This window comes from Musca domestica, unplaced genomic scaffold (assembly GCF_030504385.1).
Source record: "Musca domestica strain aabys unplaced genomic scaffold, Musca_domestica.polishedcontigs.V.1.1 29, whole genome shotgun sequence".
Classification (NCBI taxonomy): domain Eukaryota; kingdom Metazoa; phylum Arthropoda; class Insecta; order Diptera; family Muscidae; genus Musca; species Musca domestica.
In genome coordinates this window covers 2,974,879-2,997,823 of record NW_026712296.1, presented here as the reverse complement: position 1 = coordinate 2,997,823, position 22,945 = coordinate 2,974,879, and the positions used below count along the sequence as shown (strand labels likewise).

The 22,945-nt window shown below is 34.4% G+C and overlaps 1 protein-coding gene across 10 annotated transcripts; it reads left to right on the top strand.

Annotated features, from left to right (window-relative positions):
* The first annotated feature begins 994 nt into the window (after positions 1–994).
* LOC101896549 (epsin-2) lies at positions 995–22,945 on the top strand. 10 transcript variants are annotated; one of them, XM_011297227.3, is made up of 11 exons: positions 995–1,629; positions 1,842–1,972; positions 9,003–9,153; positions 14,159–14,247; positions 14,317–14,975; positions 15,040–15,709; positions 15,958–16,066; positions 16,126–16,379; positions 16,454–16,549; positions 18,667–19,488; positions 22,342–22,945. In XM_011297227.3, coding segments are annotated over exons 3-11 (2,763 nt in total). In that variant the 5' UTR covers positions 995–1,629; positions 1,842–1,972; positions 9,003–9,152; the 3' UTR covers positions 22,405–22,945. The 10 variants fall into 10 exon arrangements, with proteins under 10 accessions (XP_011295529.1, XP_005190810.1, XP_058980480.1 ...); XM_005190753.4 differs by adding an exon at positions 21,961–21,997 and having other exon boundaries at positions 995–1,972; XM_005190750.4 differs by having other exon boundaries at positions 996–1,972; positions 15,058–15,709.

Genomic DNA, 22,945 nt, shown 5'->3' with positions numbered 1-22,945 from the left:
AAATAATTATGAAATCACAGAAATATTTATGAAATATTTCTCGGAAATTATTTTCTGTGATATGTTGTTTTGATAGTCACTGATAATTTGCTGTTTAATTCAGTTACTGTATTTGCTTCTAGCCATTTTAAAAAATTTTTTGGGCAGTACTTAAAAAACGAAAAGAAAAACACATACTATTGTAAAAAACTTTTCAAAAAGGATTTATGACAAGCGAAATTGTCGAAGGTAGCAAAAAGCGATAAATATCACAGTAAAAACAACTGAAATTGCAGCGGTTATATGAATGTACAACAGAGTTGCTTTTGTTTTGTCCAAGCCAAAATCGGGTTAATTGACTTTACCAAACATTATTTTTTATATAAAAATTAATTTTGGTTTTATGTTTTAGGTTTTGGAAAAGTGAATAAAGTACCTAATTTAAAACAAGAAAAACTTTCTCATTTTCTTAATTTTTGAAAAAGTTACAGGGCATTCATTCTCCTTGTAATTTCAGTTGCTTTAGTTTTGGCCACCAGTGTATTTTTTTTTTTTTTTACCCAAGGGTGGAGGGTTTTAAAAGTTCGGCCTGGCAGAACTTAATATTTTTCATTTGTTCATCTTATATATTGTTGTCTCCATTGTAAAATATTTTATAAGGTCGACAATAGATATTCCGTTGCACATGTTAAAAAATATGTACTGTTTTGGTACCTGACATTATTGTTTTGAAAAACAGACCTACCTAATACCCAATGTTAACAAACACGTATTTCTTTATATCAATAAATGAAGTAAATAAAGTTGAAACGCATTCACTTTTTTATCGACACACATCAACAGATACACAAATCTGTAAAAATCAGTATGTGTTAGACTTTCCCACTACTTTTTTTGGAATGCCACAGTGTAAACCTTCTAATTGCGTTACATGTCTACTATTCCACTGCACTTCTATGTCGGTCTTGAAGAATGTCAACGCCGTTGGAGTAGCGAAAAGTTTCTTCAGACTGGCTTCGTCATTCATACAAAGTCAATACTTCGAACTTTCCTTTGCTGTCATAGAAAAAAAATTATAATAAATTATTGACAAAACAAGTTAAACAACAAAAAAGAAAGCAAACCTAAAGTGATTTTTCGGCGAAGCTAAACAAATTATTTCGTATTGAGTTCTTTATTTTGTAATTGTAAAAAATAACAAAAGAAATTTGTATTTTTTCCTCGTCTTAAAAACGTCATTCATTCATTCATTGTTCATGCTGTGTCATCAGTAAAGAAAAAAATATTGCTGTAAAATTCGAAAAGTCGGATAAAGAAATTAGAAAAAAGAGATTTTACAAAGAAAGCTGAAATTTCGCCGTAATTGTGGTGTTGAGTTACTGATTAATAACTTTGCGTGGGTTCGCCATATTTTTAAGTGTGAAATACGTATTCAAACAACATATTGTTAAGACCTGAGACTGCTGCCGCTGCTGCACCACACACATTAAGTATCTGTTCATTTTCATCATTCCCAAATTGTGAAGATTTGTTGAGTGTTTGTAGTCCACTGCCGCCCTACCTCCCAATTCCAGCCAGCCAGCTAGTTAGTCAGTTGATCGATCGTTCCAGCATTGCAAAACACACAGCTGCTCAGGAGAAGAACAGCTTGTAAGTGACACCGCTATACTAATTTCTCACTCACCTCCCCAGTGCGTGTGTGTTTGGACGATTGTCTCGTTACGTCGTTTACCGTCATCATCATCATTATCGTTTGAATGGTCGCTCGTCCATTACTGTATTCTTGCTCTTCTTATTTTATTTTGTTTTCTTCTTTTGCTGTTGCACATTCCCCGTTGGATTTGGTTGATTGGGTTCATCAGTCGGCCAGAAACATTACAAAGTAAAATAAAACTCCCGACCGACGAAAGTTCCACAATCGAGTGTAACGCCCGTATTTTTTTAGTTTTGTTTTCATTATAATTTGTTGCCGTTTCTTGTTTGCTGCATACAGGTGAGTCAAACCGAAAAAAAAACATATTTAAACTATTCAATTTTTAATAATATTACTCTTCTTTTTATTGTTAAAAATATCGTTGTAGTTTTATGTATGTGTGTGGTTTTGTATTGTGTTTTTATAAAAGTTGTAAGACTTTTGCTTTTCTATTATTATGTATTGTAGTGTCTTGTCTATTTACTATTAGTAAGCGCAATCAAGCAACCAACCAATCAACCACCCACCCCTTTTTGGTGCATCTGTTGACCGACCAACGAAGGAGGTGGGACGGCTATGTGTTTGTGTTTTTATTTTCCTTTGTAAATGTCTTTTTCTTTTCGCCTTCTCTTTGTTTTGTTTTCTCCACACCGCTCTCCGCATACCTCCCCTCAAATCCACTTGTACTTTGTTTATAAATTTCAAACCGGAAATATGTTTATTTTCTTCTTGCTATTTTTGTATACCGAACGCGCTCTTGAAAGCTTTCAAATGCCTTTCTTCGATAGTTTAGCTGAGCTGATTTGTTGCTGTGTGTCATTACTACAGCTAGCTAAATAGAAAGTAGTTGGCCATTCAATTTAGCAATTTGCTGTTTGAATTACTACTTTGCTACCACCGGCCAGCCATTGACGTGTTTTGTATTAACGCAAAAAGTCCAATGAAATCAATATTTTTTTTAAATCGATGATAATAATAACCTCCACCATCTAGTGGATCGCATATTAAATTTGTCATTTCATTTGTAACACCTGAAATGTATGTAGGATATCACATCAGCATAAAATTCTTTGTCGATTTAACTATATCCGCCCGTCTGTCTATTAGTCCCTCTGACGAAATTACGACAGAACTCTCCGAAATAAAGATTGGGCTTTGAACATTTGTCCAGATATTGAAGTTGGTATTTGATATTGAAAATGTCGGAGTTATCTGTCCCATAGAGCTAACAAATAATCAAAATTTAAAATATCGGTTTCATTTTTCAACATAGGTCATTTTTTTGGTATAGCTCCCATATCGATTCCTTCTGACTCTCGGTATTTGAATTTTTTTTTAATTATTTTTCGTTCTTGGTGGATAGAAAATCTTTTCTTTCAGTCGGTTTTGCCGAAGGATGTATACCCCAGCCTTAAGTTAAGATTATTCACACTGTTGACCCTTTATGGGTCAGATTCCGAAGCAGTTTGCCAACTCAGATATAGCAAGATGTAAAGAATCGCCGACATGTTTCGCAAGTTATGACGGATAAAGCATTGAAAAATGTGTTAGTGGGTTAGATACCAGAAGAGATTCGGAGATATATTATCTTCACAACAGATTCTGTGTTAGGAAAAATATTTGGATGTGTGAAACTCGAAAAGAGTCGGATGCTTAATTCGCTTTTTTGTGCGTTTTGTTTTCTGGAAACCTGTATGGGGGAGGTACCAGAAGAAATGGTCCGATCTCAACCATCTTTACAACAGATCTTGTGAGATGTACCAAGTCTGAATGGAATCGGATGTTAATTTCCCGTTTTATCCGCTTCATGGGTACTCAAAATTTTGACCTTTTGTGGGGGAGCTACCAGAAGGAATGGTCCGATCTCTTTTATCTTTATAACAAACCTTGTGTTGATGGAATTATTGAGATGTGTCAAGTCTGAATGGAATCAGATGTTAATTTAGTGTTTTATGAGATTCATGGGCATTCAAAATTTTGACCCTCTGTGGGGGAGGTACCAAAAGAGATATATTCCATCTTCACACCAGACCTTGGGTTAATAAAAATATTGTGATGTGTGCAATTTGAAGACAATCGTAAACTTACATCACATTTTATAAGAGTTATAATTATTCAAAATTTTGAACCTTTGTGGGTGAGGTACTGAATCGAGTGGACCGATATTGTCCATTTTCGCACCTGATCTAGAACTGATGGAAATATTAGGATTTGCAAAGTTTAAGCAAAGTCTAATTTTCATTTCTCTTTATGTGCAATAAATTATTTTCTTTGAAGATGGTGACATTTTATGGGGGAAGTACCTGAAGGACTGGACCGATATTGTCCATCTCCAAACTCGATCTAAGTTTGACAATAATATGACGATGTACCAAGTTTGGATCAAATCGGATACACCCTTCGACAGTTATCATGCGCACCAGCCGGTGCAGGTAAACGTTCTCCTAAAAATTGTTTTATTATAGGATATTTATTGTATTAATATTCCATGTTATGTCTTGATGTAAAAAACTTAACGACATTAGGTATTAGATTCTTGTTCTATTAAAATATGAAATAAAAAGGTTTCCTTTATAATTTTTTTTTTCGTTTGACATTTTTTTCCTTTATACAAGTTTTCATTTCACATTTTCACAGAAGGTTAGGTTAGAAAATGATCCACGAAGAAGTTAGCCTGTTGTCTTTAGCAATTTTTCGTCTTCAGGCTAACTGAAAAGTTACTGTCGGAGAATGAATACAGATCGTGCCTAAATACCTCCCCCATAAGCCTACGTCTCACATCGAAAAGTGTTGGCAAGTGGCAGAGTAAATGGTCGGTCATTTTAACTTTTAGTGTCGTCGCTACCACAATTAGAATTCATGGCCCAATGTTACAGTGACCTGCGATGATTCCCACAAATAGTTTTATGTCTGATTTTGCCAATGGAGATGAGCGACCTTGATCTCTTCCCGCAGATTGCTGGTCAATTTTCTAAAAGAAGCTCTTGCTACTATTTGTCACCCAATATTCGGTAGTTTTTTTTTTTGTCACAGAAAAAGAGTTCAAAAATGGTGCGAAACGAATGTTTCATTATCATAAATAACGTTCACAAGTGTAGTGACAATAATCCGATCGTTACCGCCTGAGACTGGATTAAAAATACGCTTTCGATCCTATCATGCTAATAAACTTTCTAGGACCCCTTACAGTACAAATGAAACAAACAAACATACAGAGCTTCAAAATCTTAGAATTCCATTTAAACTATGCAAAGAATGATGCCAAACGTTCTATTTAATTTCTAAAAACAATATTAATTTGATAAGTGCTTGGCTATACTGGTGGGGTGTTTGTTTTTCTTCTCGAATAATTTCGCTTATCACGACATCCCAAGAGTTTTTAATGTTTACCTAAGTGTTTATCACACTAATATTATTCTTTTTATTTTTCTATTTCACAGCAGTGTGTGTGGAAGTAATGCTGATATTTTGAAGTGTCAAGCGTCACAGCTCCAAATTGCAGGCAATATAAAACCTTAATTTTCTTTGTCTTCAATTGCGAGTGTCGTATATTGACATTTGTTGTTTTGAAAAGCATTTGCCACACATATACTCGCAAAATTAAATTCATTGCAAAATGCTTAGTGAAATAAATTAAATAAAAGAGTGTACGTCTGCTCCAGTTGTTGAGTTTGTGAAGGAAATGCATAAATTGAAACAAAAATTCAAATTCAAATATAAGCATTTTTTCAATCAGTATTTCCTTTATTCATTTAAATAACTGACGTAGAATGACCAGTCCCAAAACTCAAAACCAAGTACTGAACTTTATGTATACAATAATAATATGATTTGTTTTATTGCTCCTCTGGCTGTTTTTTTTTTTTTTGAAAATGTAGACCAACTCTTGGCACAAATTTGCTGCCATTTTTCCAAACTTTGACTTATATCTGACTTTTTGCCTTGAGACCTCGTTATATCTGGTCATTGATCTTTAAGCAAATAATGTGTGTCATTTGAAAACAAAGTCGACATACGTACATACACCGAAAAATACTTTCTTCTTTACATTTTAATATTATTAAAAAACAATTTCTTCGTTCTCTTTTTTTTCATTCTTTATTCTTAATGAATTCTGTTTGTTTTTCTTTTCATAAATTGTTTTTACATTTTTTGTTTAGTAAGTTCTCACATGTTTGCTTACTTTGTATGTCTGTAGATAGAGTGATTTTTTTCGTTGATAAGATAAAAAACGTATTCGTTGAATTGAAGGTATTTCTAAGGTTGAGTCATCACAGCGCTTAATTTGCAACTGTTTTTGTAGTTGCCAATGGAAAAAAGTAGTTCATCGAGCAATGTTATAAGCGGTGTTTCGAAAGCTTCACTGTTCGAAGGGGAATTTTTTGCTTATGCTCGCTTAATTGAAAATTGATAAAAATGAATTATCAATAAGCTGTGACTGAGGGTAGATTCATAATTTAACCTTGAAAACTTAAGGGATAATCGTTTTTCCAAATCATTTTATTGTCGTTTTAATGTTTGTCAATCTAAGATTGTTAGATTTAGTTTGAAAAAATGTATGAATAGGGTTTATTTTTAAGACAGAGAAATGTTAAGCTAGATTTTCCGGCAAGAATGATTTACACATGTTTAATCTCTAACCACCATCAACCGAGAAATAAATATCCGACATTAAATATAATTTAGACGAAAAGAGATATAACCACAAGATTTATATTCTGACTTCAGTACCAAGAAAAAAACAGGCAAAACTAAACGAGATAGACTCATAGTTCCTTTTGGTGATCTGCATAGTATCACATTCTGAGCCTATTTATGCAAATCCGTCTGTCTGTCCATGTATTTTTGTAAACCAATTCCAGGTCGCAATTAATTCCCGATTCAGATGAAATTTTTCATTAATCATTTTTTTGGACAAGGACGAACCCTATTGAAATTGGAGATAATCTGTCAAAATTTAAATATAGCTCCTATATATATCTTTGTCCGATTTGCCTTTTATTGTGCACAAAACGCGTATCAGCCCAAATAGTATAGGATTTTTTACATATGACCAAATTAAGCCTGACAATAACTATGCCAAGTTTGATCGAAATCGGTTCAGATATAGCTTTAGCTCCCATATACATTGTTCATCCGATTTGTTATATTTGTTCTCCACATCCGTAATATGCACTCTGTAATAACTATATTTGGAGAAATATATCAAATACAGCTCAGAAATAGCTTTGCCAATTTTTTTGAGATCGGCTGAGTATATCTTCCATATATAATATATCTTTATCCGATTTCAAGTTAATTGTGCAACAAATGGGTAATACAAGCCCGAACTAAAAAGGCACAAATGTCTGGGCAAATTTAGTAGAAATCGATTCAAAGGAAGATATTCCTCTCATATATTAGTTACTTTGGACTTACAATTGTAACTGTAATCATAGTTGGAATGATTTAATTCTCACAAAATTCCCATAAAAACTTTTATTGCTTATGTGAAGCCTCTACTAAATATGCAAAGTGGCGTAGGGTATCATAAAGTCGGGCGGACCGACTTTCTTTACTGTTTTTTTATACCCTCCACCATGCATTGTATGCAGGGTGCAATGGTCTGGAATCCAACTAAGCTTAATGGACGACTTAGCCTTTCCCAGTGCATATTACATCCCAAAAATTCCATAGGTTTAATAGTACATGAATTTAGTGATTCCTGGGCCGCTTGACTATCGATATATATTCATCGAACCGTTCTATGGCTTTTTTGATAGCAAAGATTCGTATCTAGAATACGCTGCAGTTGTTGTTCAGTTTGAAGCAGTTTCTGGTGTTCAGGTTTTTGCAGAGGACCCCTGCATCCGTTCCACTTTCCATCTTTAAACCATCGGTATAGACGGATATAGAGTTGAATGGTGGGCTGTTATGTGTCCAGATTTCTCTGTCAGGGATGTGGATGTCTACCAATTTAAAGTTCAGCCGTGATTGTTGTTGCAGTAGTACATGTGAGTTTGCATTCTGCTTACTTAATGGGCTGTAGTCAGAGATCTTCTGGAGTTAGTTGGATAGGTTTGAACTCTTGATACTGAAAATGGGCCATGTAGGTCCTCGTTTTGGTATAGCCCCCATATAATGGTAACTCCCTATTTTAGGCATTTTGGTGATTTAAGCGATATTATTCACCGCAAATGTTTCAAATTTGGTATTTGAAGTTCGTAATGGTTACTACAGCCTATGACAGAAAATTGTCTGTGCAGGTCCACGTTTTAGTATAGCCACCATATAATAGTACCTCCCTATATTCGGTATTTTGATGCTTTTAGATACATTTTTCAGCTAATTTTTTTCAAGTTTCGCATTTAAATATTGTAATGGCTAATGACAAAAGTTGCAGGTCCACGTTGTCGTATAAGGGCTACATTCGGTATTTTTAAGATTTTAACAGAATTTTTAACGGATTTTATTTTTCCAAATGGTGGAGGGTATACAAAGTTCGGCCCGGCCAAAGTTACAGCTTTTTCACTTGTTTTCCCACATATTTTATCGATCTATTCCACTATGCTCATCTATTTCTATGCAGTTATATGGTTTCGCTAACGACACAAGCATGGACTGAGGATTTTGCATTCTAACTGCAAATGTCTAACAGTTGTCTGGCAAACCAAATCGTTCCTCTTCACCACCATTTTCTCTTGCAATATCTGACATTAGTGCGTTTTCTTTCGATGAGTAAAAGTGTGACTTGATTGAAATCCGTTTAGTTGTGTACGACTACTCAAACAATTATAATGAAAGAGTATTTAAAACATTTTTTGGAAGTTTTTGAGATTTATTTTTGAATTCCATAGATTCTATATGCAGAAATTTTAAACTACGATCCTTAGATCGACATCAGCAAAGGTCCTCCCAATATTCAGCATTGTTTGAGGAAAGTATTATAAGTTTTTTACGAAGTTTTGTTTAGATAAATTTGAAGTAAGGGAGCGTCCATATTTTCTTATAGAATTTTTTGTTCCAAAATTTCCAAATCCGATCCGGCGAAATTGCCCCTGTTTTTTTTGGCCTGTTAATATAATGTGTTTTATTTTTTATGTAAAAATTTCCCCTTGAACCATTGCAAAATGTTTCTTTTATTGTTAATTTGCATTTAAATATTTTCGATTTTAAGTGGATTCTGTTACTATTTATGTATTTCCTTGATATATACAAATGCCTTGCAAATGAATCTCATATATACTTTTTTTTGGTAAAATTCCCAAATCATGTTGTTGTACTATTAAAAAATAATATTCATTGAAATTGTGCTTTAAATTTGTTCTTATAACTCTAATCTTTCTCTCAGCTTGCTTTTGGAGCACACTAAACAAACGCCAATCAATTACAGTTTAAAGCAACTTTTCTTAAAAGACAAAGAAAACAAATAGTTTAAAAACAACCAAAGCTTTTCTCACACGAACAGCCTTTTTAAACAGAAACTAACAAAGGCTTAAAAAGTAAGTTCTTATTTAAAAAAAAATGTGTTAAATTTTATTTTCAATTTCCAAACACCCAGTCACAATCATAATATATATCTCCTGCTAACTCTTGTTTTCATGTTCATTATAAAGTATCGGTCCTCATACAGTCTAACACATGTGTATGAGTTGTTTATTTTTTAATTTTTTTATTAATTTATTATGTTTGAAATTACATTTCATTGGAAGAATGAGAGAGGGAAGATAATTGTTTGAAATACTTACAATATATTCCATATTATTGACCAATTGTTGGGTTGCCACATGTTGATGATTTTTTTTTGTTAGTTTTATTTAAGCTTATGACCTTTTTTTATTTCTTTGTTACCCATCCTATTTTATTTGACGGTAATATACCTATACAGACCTCTTCACAAAATTGAAAATTATGATTTTTTTTTAAATGTTTTTGCAAAATATGTCTAATCCCATTATGGTCATTTCTATAAAACTGTATTTATTTATATGTGAGAAACTTGCAATGTTTACCAAGGTGAAAGGTACGTTGGACTATGGGTTCGGAAAGACCCACCACAGTAGTTTTTAAAAAACAACTACAACAGTTATAAAAAGTTTTTAGCCATAAATGCCAACACTGTTTTTATACCCTACACCACGTAGTGGCATAGGGTATTACGTCTTTGTATATTTGTATACAACATGGAGAAGGAAGCGTGATAGACCCAAAGTTACTTTTGAGGATATTCATAGAATCACTTCCTAAGAAGATTTATGCATGTCAGTCAGTCCGTCCGTCCGTATGTCCGCCGCATTTTTTATTCGATTGAGATGAAATTTTCTAAACAATATTTGTTTTGCCGAAGGACGAAACCTATTGAAATTTGTGTCAATCGAATAAGATTTAGATATATATCTTCAGCCGATTTCGGGTTATTTGTGCACCAAATGGCCAATATAAGTCCAAACGACCTGAATTATGGCACATCCCACCGAATTCAGTCTAGAAGCAAGTACATAAAATGTACATTGAATTCGGTTCAGATATAGCTATAGCTTCCATATATATGTTTCATTTGATTTCCCTCACATGTGTAATATGCACTCGACAAGAATGATATTTGGTACGAGATATCTTACGGAAATACCTCTGACATATTTTATCAAGATCGGTTCAGATTTGGATATAGCACCATTATTTTTTTAACCGATTTCGTGTTAATTGTGAACCAAATGGCTAATATCTGTCAAAAAGTCCTGAATTTTGGTACATCCGACCGAATTCAGTCTAGAAGCAAGTACATCAAACTTGGTGAAAATCGGTTCAGATAGAGCTATAGCTCCCATACATATATATGTTTCATCCGATTTTGTGTTTAAGTCCCTCACATTCATAATATGCATTCGACAACAATGGTATTTGATACGAAATATCTTATAGAAATCGGAAATATCTCTGCGAAACGCTTGCTTGAGGTGATCGACACTTTGGTATTTTTTAGTGCCAACCTTGCTTTTCAAAATACTCCAGACATAATAGTCCAACGGATTGGTATCCGGAGATTTTGGTTGCCATTGTGCGCTGGAAATGAAGCGAGGAACCTCATTTTGTAAGCATTCTTGAGTGGCGCGTGCTCAGTGTGATGCTGCTGAGTCCAGTTGGAATGTTCAAGGTCTGCGGCCAAAATGTTTGCGCGCCCAAGGCTTTAATACACCCTATTTGTACGCTTGTAAACAATATAATGAGCTGTCACTGGAATAATTTTAACAGCTGTCGGACGAGTGGCTTAGAAATGACAGCAACAATGAAGTTGGTTGCAGTTTTTTCATCTCACCCTGTGATGGCATCAGTAGAGGTGGTTTTTTTTTAAGCCCAAACGTTCCAGTATAGAATATCGACTTCAAGTTGCATGAAATTCATGGTTATGTAAATCATTTGATATCCCCTGGTCTCCTCAAATCCAAAATTTACATGATGCTTTTATCTAACCTATAGATGATAATGAATGTTCGAATGGGGGATGTATTCAGCCGACCCTACCTCTTGTTCATCCTCACGTGGTCCACAGTAGTAAGGACCACCGGCCATTTTGAACTGAACTGCCTGACCATCAATATACACAATCACTTGTAATCATTTTCTACTACAAAGTTCTCTTACCATTTCGGTTGCATTCTTCATTGCAAGAATCTCTGCCTCAACAACGCTACAATTATCATTAAGTTCATGTGAGCTTCTGATAAGGGCATTATCAACAATAAATAACAAATTTTTTTTAACAATATTTGGTAACCCTACTACGCACAAAACTATCTTACAAACTTTTTCAACAAAAAGAAAAAAAAAACAATAACAATCAACATTGATACCATGATAATAACAATAATAAATGTTCTTGCCATAGACACCTTGTCGTTTACACTATCACACTAATTATTATTCACGAAATTCACTCACCACATCACGAATTTATGTTTGTTTTGGTATTTGTTTTCTTATATTCGAATTAGTAATGGCTTTTCAATTCAATTCCGGAAACATTTTAAATCAAATGCAAACATTTTTTTAAAGACACCACCACTTACTTTTCGTTTATTTGTTTGTTATTATTTCTATTTTATTTTACACTCGAAATATTTAGGATTAAGACGTTTTAGAAATACTCGAAGAGTTTAATGAATGACATAACTTCTTATAAAATTGAATTGTTATTTTGAATTGACAGTTTTTAGGGAATCTGAGATTTTTAATTTTTCATAAAAATATTGGACTAAATTGATTAAATGTATAGGGTGAGATAAAAAAAACTGCAACAAAGTCAAACGCCATAATTTTTGCATTTTTTTTTAATTTTAATTGAATAAAAGCAAAAATGTCGAAAATTTCATCAAATTTCACTAAAGGAGCAAAATAACATATCACAATATTTCACTTGGAATCTCCCACCCCCATACCATAACCCTTAAAATTAAGAACTTAAATCCTTTTTGGGATCGTGATCGACTAACCGAATGCTATCACCTCCACTTGGAATTTCCCACTCCCATGACCCGAAAATTGTTGCACAGTGTTATAGGTTAGGTCCTTATATTTAAAAAAATGGTCCCCAATGGTCCTAATTATTACAACCTCCATCTTGGAAAGGAGGGTATATTAAATTCTTCATTCCATTTGTAACATCTCTAAATATTGGCCATAGACACCATAAAGCATATACAGCGTGATATAAAAAAATGCAAGAAAGACAAATGCCATAATTTTTACGTTTTTTTTCTTAATTTTTGTGAATAAAAGCAAAAAATGTCGGAAATAGCATCAAATTTTAGAATAAGTTTAGATTTGTTCGAATGGCACGAATTATGGCCTTCAAACGGCCAATGAAACCGTCTGCCCGAATGTTGCTCTACGGTATTTTGCCCCATTGCCGGCAAAGCGCTTGCTTCAGGTGATCGACACTTCCGCATTTTTTAGTGCCAACCTTGCTTTCCAAAATACTCCAGACACAATAGTCCAACGGATTGGTGTCCAGAGATCTTGGGTGGCGCGTGCTGAGTGCGATGATGCTGAGTCCTGTTGGAATGTCCAAGGTCTGCGGCCAAAATCTTTGCATGCCCAAGGCTTTAATACACCCTCCAGAATATTTTCGTGATAATATTCGGCATTCGGCGGCCCACATCATCACCATGGCCGGCGCTTGAGTTCTAGTGGCCAACCGAAGGTGCACATTTTCAGCTTACCTCTTTGGCAAGTAAAAACGATCATTTTGTTTGTTTATAAATTGCTGGACAACGATTGTTTTCTCATCGGAGAAAACCAAAATCGGCAGTTCACCACTTTCGGCCAAGCGAAGCAACTCTTTAGCTCTTTTGAGTCTATTTTTTTATGTTGCGGCGTAAGTTTTTGCATTTTTTGGAAATTCAAAGGCTTTACCCCGAGCTCATTTTATCAATATTTGCCGAATGGAATATTGCGATATGTTCAGCTCACGAGACATTTTTCGGCCACTGCGACGCGGGTTTCGATCAAGTCGCTTCTTTACTTTTCGAACAATTTCTGCTGATGTTGCTGTTTTCTTTCGTCCACTTCATTGAAGTCGGGCTACGCTATTAGTATCACGGTAAAGAGCGATGGTACAAGACACAAAAGATTTATTCACATTTCAATGCTGGAGGGCTCTGACGATAGCCACACCTTTGTGTTTCTAGCCAAATGTAAAGAAATCACACTATCACCCTTGAATTCCATCACGAATAATTTTTTTCTGGAAAATTCTCACCAAAATGCTTTTGTACGCTTGTCATTGGAATAATTTTAACAGCTGTCGGACGAGTGGCTTAGAAATGACAGCAGTCTGAAGTTGGTTGCAGTTTTTTAATCTCACCCTGTATAACTATTGAAATGCCGGAAAAAGTTTTTTTTTTTCAACATTTTTTAAAATTATTTTTATGCATTTGCGATATCACTCCAAAGCTTAAGAATTGTCAATTCAAGATCATTCCTATTATAATAAAGTTATATAAAAATAGTAATCCATAAAAGTTATGTTTTAATTGGACAATTGTCTATCAAACTAAACGCCCAAAAGAAAATATTCAACATGTCCACAAACAGCCATCCAAACAATACAATGCAGGGGGGCAAACATTGTACTTTGCACAATATGTGACGTAAATGGCTGGCAGTACATCGTCTAAAGTCTTTAGTGTCAGTCAGACACATTGAAATTGTATAGAAATGCGAAACAAGAAAAAAATACTTGTAAGGCTTTTCCTTATTAGTTAGTAGTGGACATTCTCAGGGGCTTATTTACATTATATTCCTCAGTTTTACTCAATAATTCAATGGAATAGTTTAGTTTTTTAGGTGCTAAATATTTTAGCCACAAAAATTCCTAAATATCTAAGAAACATAACTTTTGTTGGGAAACTTACAAAAATTAGTAATTTCTCTGTACTAATTTTAGTCTATTTTCCACACAAACTTTAAATGATAATTCTTTGAAATCTGTCTTTTTCATTTTTCAAGTGAGAAAACATAAGGACGATATGCAAGTCAATGTGGCAGGTCTAAGACGCAATATCAAAAATTTAGCCCATAATTATTCAGATGCCCAGGTAAGAAATATCTTTAAATTTGTTTTGGATAAGCGATTATTACTAAGTGTGCTTTTCTTTCACCTGCAGGTTAAAGTGCGCGAGGCCACATCGAATGACCCATGGGGTCCTTCGGCCACCATTATGGCTGAGCTAGCCGAATTAACAAACAATGTGGTGGCATTTTCGGAAATCATGCAAATGATCTGGAAACGTCTCAATGACCATGGCAAAAATTGGCGTCATGTCTACAAAGCTTTAATTCTCTTGGAGTATCTCATCAAAACCGGCAATGAGAAGGTAGCCCAACAATGCAAAGAGAACATTTTTGCCATACAGACTTTACGGGAGTTTGTTTACCATGAGGAGGGCAAAGACCAAGGCAATCATGTTCGTGAAAAAGCCAAACAATTGGTTAATCTCCTCAAAGATGATGAACGTCTAAAGAATGAACGTATTAAGGCGCTTAAGGCCAAGGAACGCTTTGCCCAATATCCCAGTGGATTTGGTAGTGATGGTTATATTGATGGTCCTGTTGCACGTGATATGCCACCTGGTTGGCAAGAGGAGCCAACTAAACCCACCTCAGAATTGGAAATGGTACGTCCTCAAACTGCTGGCGAGGAAGAGTTGCAACTACAACTGGCCATGGCCATGTCACGCGAAGAAGCTGAGCAGGAGGAAGCAAAACGCCGCAGTGATGATGTCCGCCTGCAACTGGCTTTGAGTCAAAGTGAACAGGATTTCAAGTAGGTTATTCTTATGTTTTGCAGAATCCATTAAATGGAGGCAAGTTTATCAATTTTCATATAGAAATGAATTACATTCTAGGCAAAACAATCAACATCCCCAGCTACAGCAACAACAACCTAAAAAACAAGAAGAACCTCAATCACATTTGCTGGATCTTTTGGATATACAATTGGGAGCTACTAGTATTTCAAGTCCACCATTGGGTTTAGCCGCTGGCGGTTTAACTACAACAACGGATCCTTGGATTACGCCGGCAAGGGCAGCCAGTCAAATGTCCGATCCCTGGACTGGCACAGCTTCGCCGCCAGTTGATCCATGGCAGCCAGCATCTACATCACGTTCCACACCTTTAAGTGCCGCTCATATGGGAGCTGTTGGTGGCATAGGTGCAACTCTAGCCATGAATAGTAATGGCACAAATGGTGCCGAGGCATGGGGAATGCGAACACAATCACCATCTGTGACATCGGGTTCGTCGACCGAAGGATGGCTACAAACAAATGGCAATAGTCATGCAGTTGCTGCAGCTGCCTCGGTCGATCCCTGGCTTTCATCGAAACCAACCGCAGCGGCAAATGTTGCATCAGTAGATGCTTGGCTAACGGAGAGTAATAAACCAACAGTGTCTGCAACACCACCCAAGACATTGGTGAGCGATGATCCTTGGGCTCCTAAAACGAATGATGGCAGTGCTGATCCTTGGAAGAGTATAGAAAATCCAACAGTTAAGGTATGACCTCAAAAATTTTTAGTATTATGCTTAAATGCTATAATGATATTACATGTTATGAAACTGCTATTTATATTTGGTGTGAGAAAAACAGTGCTTTTGCTTCTACATTTCAACATAAAAAATCAATCTCAAAAACCCACGGGCTTTTAAAAGCACAACAAAAACTTCGTAGTATTCATTATAAAACAAAGCGCTAACAAATCCTTTTCTTAAATGCTTAATTAACCAATTTTATTGTTTTACAGCCATCCCCTGATTTAGATGAATTCGATATAATTACACATCGCAATAAAACAATGGCCGATGATCTTTTGACTGCAACGAATTCACAATCCAATGCCAGCAATAATAATGGTAAGTATCAATTTTGTCTCAAAGTGAACAGGATTTCAATTGGTCAATTTTATTTACAGCTAATCTCCTTGATGATTTGGATCCTTTGTCTACAAAAAATACATCAACAGTTAATGCATCGACAGGAGCTACATCGAAGAGACCTCTAAAAGATCCCCAATCATTTTTGGGTGAAAATTCAAGTTTGGTCAATTTAGATAATTTAATAAAGCCTGCAGTACCACAGAATACCACAAATGCCGCAGCTTATAATCCATTTAGTGATACTGTTATACCACCAAAAACAAATTTGTTCCAACAACAACAACCAGCAGTAAGATGGACAAACACACACCCCAGTCATATACCATTCTCTAAATTCGTTGTGTATATTTCATAATTTTTTAGGTGCCGTCCATAAATCAGCTGAAACAACAATCGTTCCAAATGACTATGCAACAAGATCCATGGGCACCAGCAAGTAATAATATTACAGCGTCACAGGTAAGTGTGGGGATATTTTCTTTTAGTTTAGCGTGTGATATGTTTATATTAGTCCGAAAAAAACAAAACATTGGTAAGGGATTTAGTCTTCGATTCCTTGTCTATCAGTTGTAAAGCTGAAAGTATTTTTGAGGTGTATTGTTGGAATTAATTGGTAAGGGATTGATTGTGAGATAGTGGTTGGTTTATGTATATTTTTAATGACGTTAACCGATACTTTCTAGAGTGGGGACTCATTTTGCATAAATATGTAAAAAACACGAACATTTACAAAGATTGTGCGTTGTCTTGGATGATGATTCGAAATCGTTAGCTGATTGAAAATTCTGCCATTGAACATTTTAAAATGTCAAAAAATTTATTTTATTTGTCACATTAGGTAAAACGTTTTTTTATACCCTACACCACATAAGAGTGGCATTTGTTTGTAACATGGAGAAGGAAGCTAGATAGTACTATAGTTTCTTTTGAGGATCTTCAGAGAATCACATTCTGAGTCGATTTATGCATGTCAGTCCATCCGTCCGCCCGTCTGTCCATTTATTCTATCGAACAAAACGCAGGTCGCATTTATTATCCGATTGAGCTGAAATTTTCCAAACAATATTTGTTTGACCCAAGGACGAACCCTATTGAAATTGGTGATTATCGGATCAGATTTAGATGTAGCTCCCATATATCTTCAACCGAATTGTGCACCAAATAGCCAATATAAATTCAAATGACCTGAATTTCGGTACATCCCACCGAATTCAGTCTAGAAGCAACTACATGAAATTTGGAGAAAATCTGTTCACATATAGCTAAATAAGTGTATCAAATTTTGTCAAAATTGGTTCAGATTTGAATATAGCTCCCATATATATCCTCAACAGATTTCTGGTTAATTGTGCACTAAATACCCAATATCAGTCCAAATGACCTGAATTTTGGCATATCCGACCGAATTCAGTCTAGAAGCACGTACATCGAATTCGGTTCAGATATAGCTATAGCTCCCACATATATGTTTCATCCGATTTGGTGTTTAAGTCACTGACATTCGTAAGATGTATTCGGCATTAATGATATTTGGTACCAGATATCTTATAGAGTTCGGAAATAACTCTGCCCAATTTTTTCAAAATCGGTTCAGATTTGGATAAAGGTCCGATACATAGCATCAAACGATTTCTGATTAATTGTGCACTAAATTGCCAATATTTATCCAAATGACATGAATTTTGATACATCCGACCGAATTCAGTCTAGAAGCAAGTAGATCGAATTCGGAGAAAATCGGTTCAGATATAGCTATAGCTATAGCTCCCATATGTGGAACTCGGCTCCGATAAATATTTTTAATAGCAATGTTATTTGATATACAAGATTAAAATGTCTCCGTCAAATTTAGAGAAAATCGATTCAGAATTGGATATGGCTTCCATATATTAATTCCCTCTGAAACCAAACTGTAACTGCTCTAAATCCAAATGTTGATAGGTGGTATGATCTACTTCAAATAAATTCTTTTTCTTGTGGAAGCTCTACTAAATATGCATTGTGGAGTAGGGTATCATATAGTCGGCACCGCACGACTTTTGACTTTTCATTACTGGTTTTAAATTTGCGCCTGTGATTTGTTTCTGAAGTTTCTGAAAGGTACTCTCATTTACTATATGAATTTTAATTGCTCAGAAGGTAAAAAATAATTTTTATTTCAATTTTAAGAAAGCCACACAATTATGACTAAAGTTACATCCATACAACAATCTCTGTTTTTATGACAGTCTTCTTTATCTTTGAAACATAAATTTTTAGCATTATTATGATAATACCGACTCGTTAGGGAATTGTTTGCATTGGGGTTTTAATATCTTTAAGCAATATTACTTGTTTGTTGTTTTACTTTAGTATTCTAATTTTTATTTACATATCTTTTTTTATTTTCTTTTGTTTATGCCGTTAATTTTTTTTTCAAATTGTTTTATACTTCTTCTTCTCTTTATTTTTAACACAAAATGCATTCATTCCAAATCTTTTTATTACTACAAAAAACAAATCCCGACCTGTCTCTCTCAAAAAATAACCAATTATTTGGCTTGGCTCCTCCCGACATTTCACTTAACTTTTAACAGTTCAAAACTGATACTTTTAATGACAATACAATTTTTACTAATAGTTCAAAATCGAATGTGAACACAAACCATTTCAATTATAACACTAACAGTAACGTCTTCAACAGCATTCATCCCAGTACAATGAAAAATTCGAAAAGTGATTATGATGCCTTTAAGGTTGATGCAAATTCCAATCAAAATATTGACAACTTTTTCAATAGTTCCATTAATGATTTGCGCAATATCACATTAGGCAATGACTCCTTTATGGATTCTTTGGATTTGTTTAAGAATTCCAATAACACTTCAACTCACTTGTCGTATCCTTCTCTATATCCGCATGTTGAAATAATTAATATCAATGACTTTTATTCATCGTTGAAGTCGTCACCTCCATCATCTCCCTCGCCAGCTTCCCCTGTGCCCCATTCATTTGCATCATATTCTGTTCCTGCTGCTGCAGCACCCTTTTCAATACAACCTGATGTTTTAAATGCCAACAATCAAACTCATTACAACCAAAACCAAAACAACAACAACAACTATCAATTCGGCAACAACAACTCCTATTCATACAACACGCCTTTAGGATCTAATTCGTTTGTTGGAACTTTAAATCAAAACCCAATATCGGCAACAATGCCACCACCACCAACAACATCGTCGTCCACATTCACCTCGAATTATAGTAAAATTTTATCAGCCACGTTGGCTTCTACACCTGGAGTTACCATAACGCCTTTGAATCTACAGCAACAGTCCAATGCTGGCTCTAATCTCTTTGGTTATGGTTTCGATGATACCACTAATGATTTTAATAGTTCCCAGTGTAAATTGGAAGTGAGTACAAGATATCCGAATGTAGTTCGATTTGTTTGAGTTTTGTTCTTTTTCTTTGTTACTTTTTTATTTGTTTTCATTGCTAAAAATCATTTTTCGATTGCAGTTGAACTTCAAGCGAAGACTTTTGCGCTTTTGCTCCCATTACTACCTACGTATATATTATCTGAGTAATTGCCATTATGTTATTTGTATTATACAGAATATTGACCATAGTATGCGGAATATACACTTCCCACCAGTGTATAACATTCAAGTCCACAATGACCCTACTCAACCTAGAACTGCCTGTAGAAATATTGGGGCTGTTGTAACAACAACAATGTATAATAGTTCCCACGACAGATATGTCTATCATTCAAAGCAACCAGAGTTCTACTTGGCCAAGGAAGGTCAGTCACCTCACCCATTATTGAATTTTGCCCGGGAAATCATGATTATTCATTTTTTCTCTAATGAGGTTTACACCAATATTGTGGAGGGTATATTAACTTTGTCATTCCGTTTGCAACTCCTCGAAATACTCATGTTGAACCCATTGAGTATTTCGAGGAGTTGCAAACGACATTATATACTGGAATTGTTTAAAATTCGAATTTGAAGTTCGTAATGGGTCGTACAACCTATGACGGAAATTTGTCTATATTTTTGTACCCTACACCATATAGTGGTAAGGGTATTATGTCTTGTTCATTTGTTTGTTACATGGAGAAGGAAACGAGATAGACCCATAGTTACTTTTGAGGATCTTCATAGAATCACAATCCTTCTTTTGGCCCAAAAACGAACCATATTGAAATTGGTGATAATCGGTTCAGATTTGGATATAGCTCTTATATATATTCAATCGATTTCGGGTTAGTCGTGCACCAAATGGCTAATATAAGTCCAAATGACCTGTATTTTCCAAACGAATTCAGTCTAGAAACAAGAAAATTAAATTTGGTGAAAATCCGTTCAGATATAGATATAGCCCCCATATAAATGTTTCATCCGATTTAGGGTTTTAAGTACCTCACATGCGTAATATGCACTCCAGTAGAATGATATTTGGTACCGGACATTAGATACTTCTCGAAAATACCTTTATCAAATTTTATCGAGATCGGTTCAGATTTGGGTATGGATCCCATTTATATTTCTTTACCCGATATAAGGTTTATTGGTAAGGTATAAACCAATACTTCAAATTTGGTGAAAATCGGTTAAGATATAGCCATAACTCCCATATAAATGTTTTATCCGATTTGGTGTTAGAATCCCTCACAAGCGTAATATGCATTCTACAACACTGATCTTTGGTATCATATATCAGATACAGCTCAGAAATAAGTGTATCAAATTCAGTCAAGATCGGTTTAGATTTGGATATAACTCCCATATATATCCTCAACCGATTTCGGGTTAATTGTGAACCAAAAAATCCTGAATTTTGGTACATCCGACCGAATTCAGTCTAGAAACAAGTACATCAAATTTGGAGGAAATCGGTTCAAATATAGCTATAGCCCCCATATATATGTTTCATCCGATTTGGTGTTTAAGTCCCTCACATTCGTAATATGCCTACGACAACAATGATATTTGGTACCAGATATATTATAAAGCTCGGATATACTTTTGCTAAATTTTGTCGAGAACAGCTAAGATTTGGATATAGCTCCCATATGTATCCTTAATCCGATTTCAGGTTTATTGTGCAAATAATGGCAAATATCAGCCCATTTAGTGCAACTTGGCTCCGATATTTATTTATTTTTTTTAATATAATCCTTCTCCAAGTGATATCATGCATTCTATAGCAAACTATAACTTCTCTAAAGCCAAATGTTGATAGGTGGTATGATCTGCTTAAAATAAATTCTTTTGTTACGGGAGCTTTACTAAATATGCGCAGTGGTGTAGGGTATCATATAATGGGCGCCGCCCGACTTTTGACTTTTTCTTACTGGTTTCCTTCATGGTGGAGAGTAGCAAAAGTTCGGTCGGCGGAATTTATCGCCTTTTATACCTGTGTATTTTTGTTGATGAAGAGTTTTAGGCCCTAGGGAGATGAGTATAGGTGGCTCTATCCTTATCCCTTTGTTAACATAGTCATTTTTTTCTTCTCTAATAAATGAGCGTAGTTTTTTTTTTTATAAAAGCAACTAAACCCGTTGTTGTTTTTACTGACTATTTTGAAACTACAAAAGAGGTTTCATTTATCAAACATCCATTTTTGACCAAACTTGAATATATTCGTTATTTAACCTCGTATATGTAAATAGTTTTCCGTGCTCCTGGAATTCCTGTGCGATTGTATAATGTTCTTAAAATTCCGATGAATGCTAGCATTATAGATTGTGATTTAAAGAGAAAACCTTTGATAAAAAAATTAAAAATTGCTTTACTAATTTTAAGAATCCCTTTTCGAAAAATCCAGACAAATGTTAATGCTAATTTAAATATTCCTTGCAATTTTGTATCTTGTAGCCATCAATGGAAGCTTGGACGCTTAAATAAAAAATGGGTAAAAACAACTAAAAATTAACTACAACTTTAACTAGCAAATGAATTTATTTGTTACACAATATCCGTTCAAAAAACACGCATAGCCAAATTTACTAATCCTAACTGTAAACTATAAAAATAAAAAAAAAAACAAAATTTAACTTCTAACAGTTGTCATAGTAGTAGTTATAGTAGTCGTTTAAAAACATTGGTTGTATTTGTTATAATATTCCTTTTCCCAAACGAGAAAATTATTGCATGCGATTTTCTTTCTATATATTTCTATTAATTTTTTGGTTATTTTTTTTTTTTGATTCACATTTATTGTGTCCCATTAATGTTTCCCTTACATTTATTTTACAGAATAACAACAATATGCCTTGGCTAAAACCGGAAGCAGCAGCATCGAATCCATTTTTGTCATAAATTCTAAGGAAGCCGATACAACGTGAAGATGGAAGCCGTGTTTTTTATTACATACGACAGGATTTTTATATTTTTAACATGGGGTGAAACAAAAGCAAAAAAAACTAAATTTAAACGAAATTTTTTAGAAGATTCACTTTCATACACCTACCTTACATACATAAACATACACCAACACACACACACACACCTAAACAAAACACGCGTAAATGCCTATATAAATAAATCAACAAAATCAAATTCAATAATAATTAAAAATACTAATATTTTTTATGTAAATGTAGCCTAGAATGGATGCAGAAAAAAACTAATCGATAGAACGCAAGGAAAGAAAAATTGAGAAGAAAAAAAAAAAACATAAAAAAACAAACAAAGAACAACATAAAGATAAATTATTATTTTTTTATTCGATAAGTATTATAATTGTAATAAATTAAAAAGAAAGCAAACAAACGATACAAAGAAAAGCTTAATTCATTAAGTCGAAAACAATAAAAAAAAGAAACATACATATGTACATATGTGTGGTGTATTTAATTAA

What these genes read in the sequence shown, in the direction of transcription:
- LOC101896549 (XM_011297227.3), top strand. An exon ending in ATAATTATTCAGATGCCCAG is followed by an intron (nt 14,248 to 14,316) that starts GTAAGAAATATC and finishes TTTCACCTGCAG; the next exon opens with GTTAAAGTGCGCGAGGCCAC. An exon ending in TCCAACAACAACAACCAGCA is followed by an intron (nt 16,380 to 16,453) that starts GTAAGATGGACA and finishes ATAATTTTTTAG; the next exon opens with GTGCCGTCCATAAATCAGCT.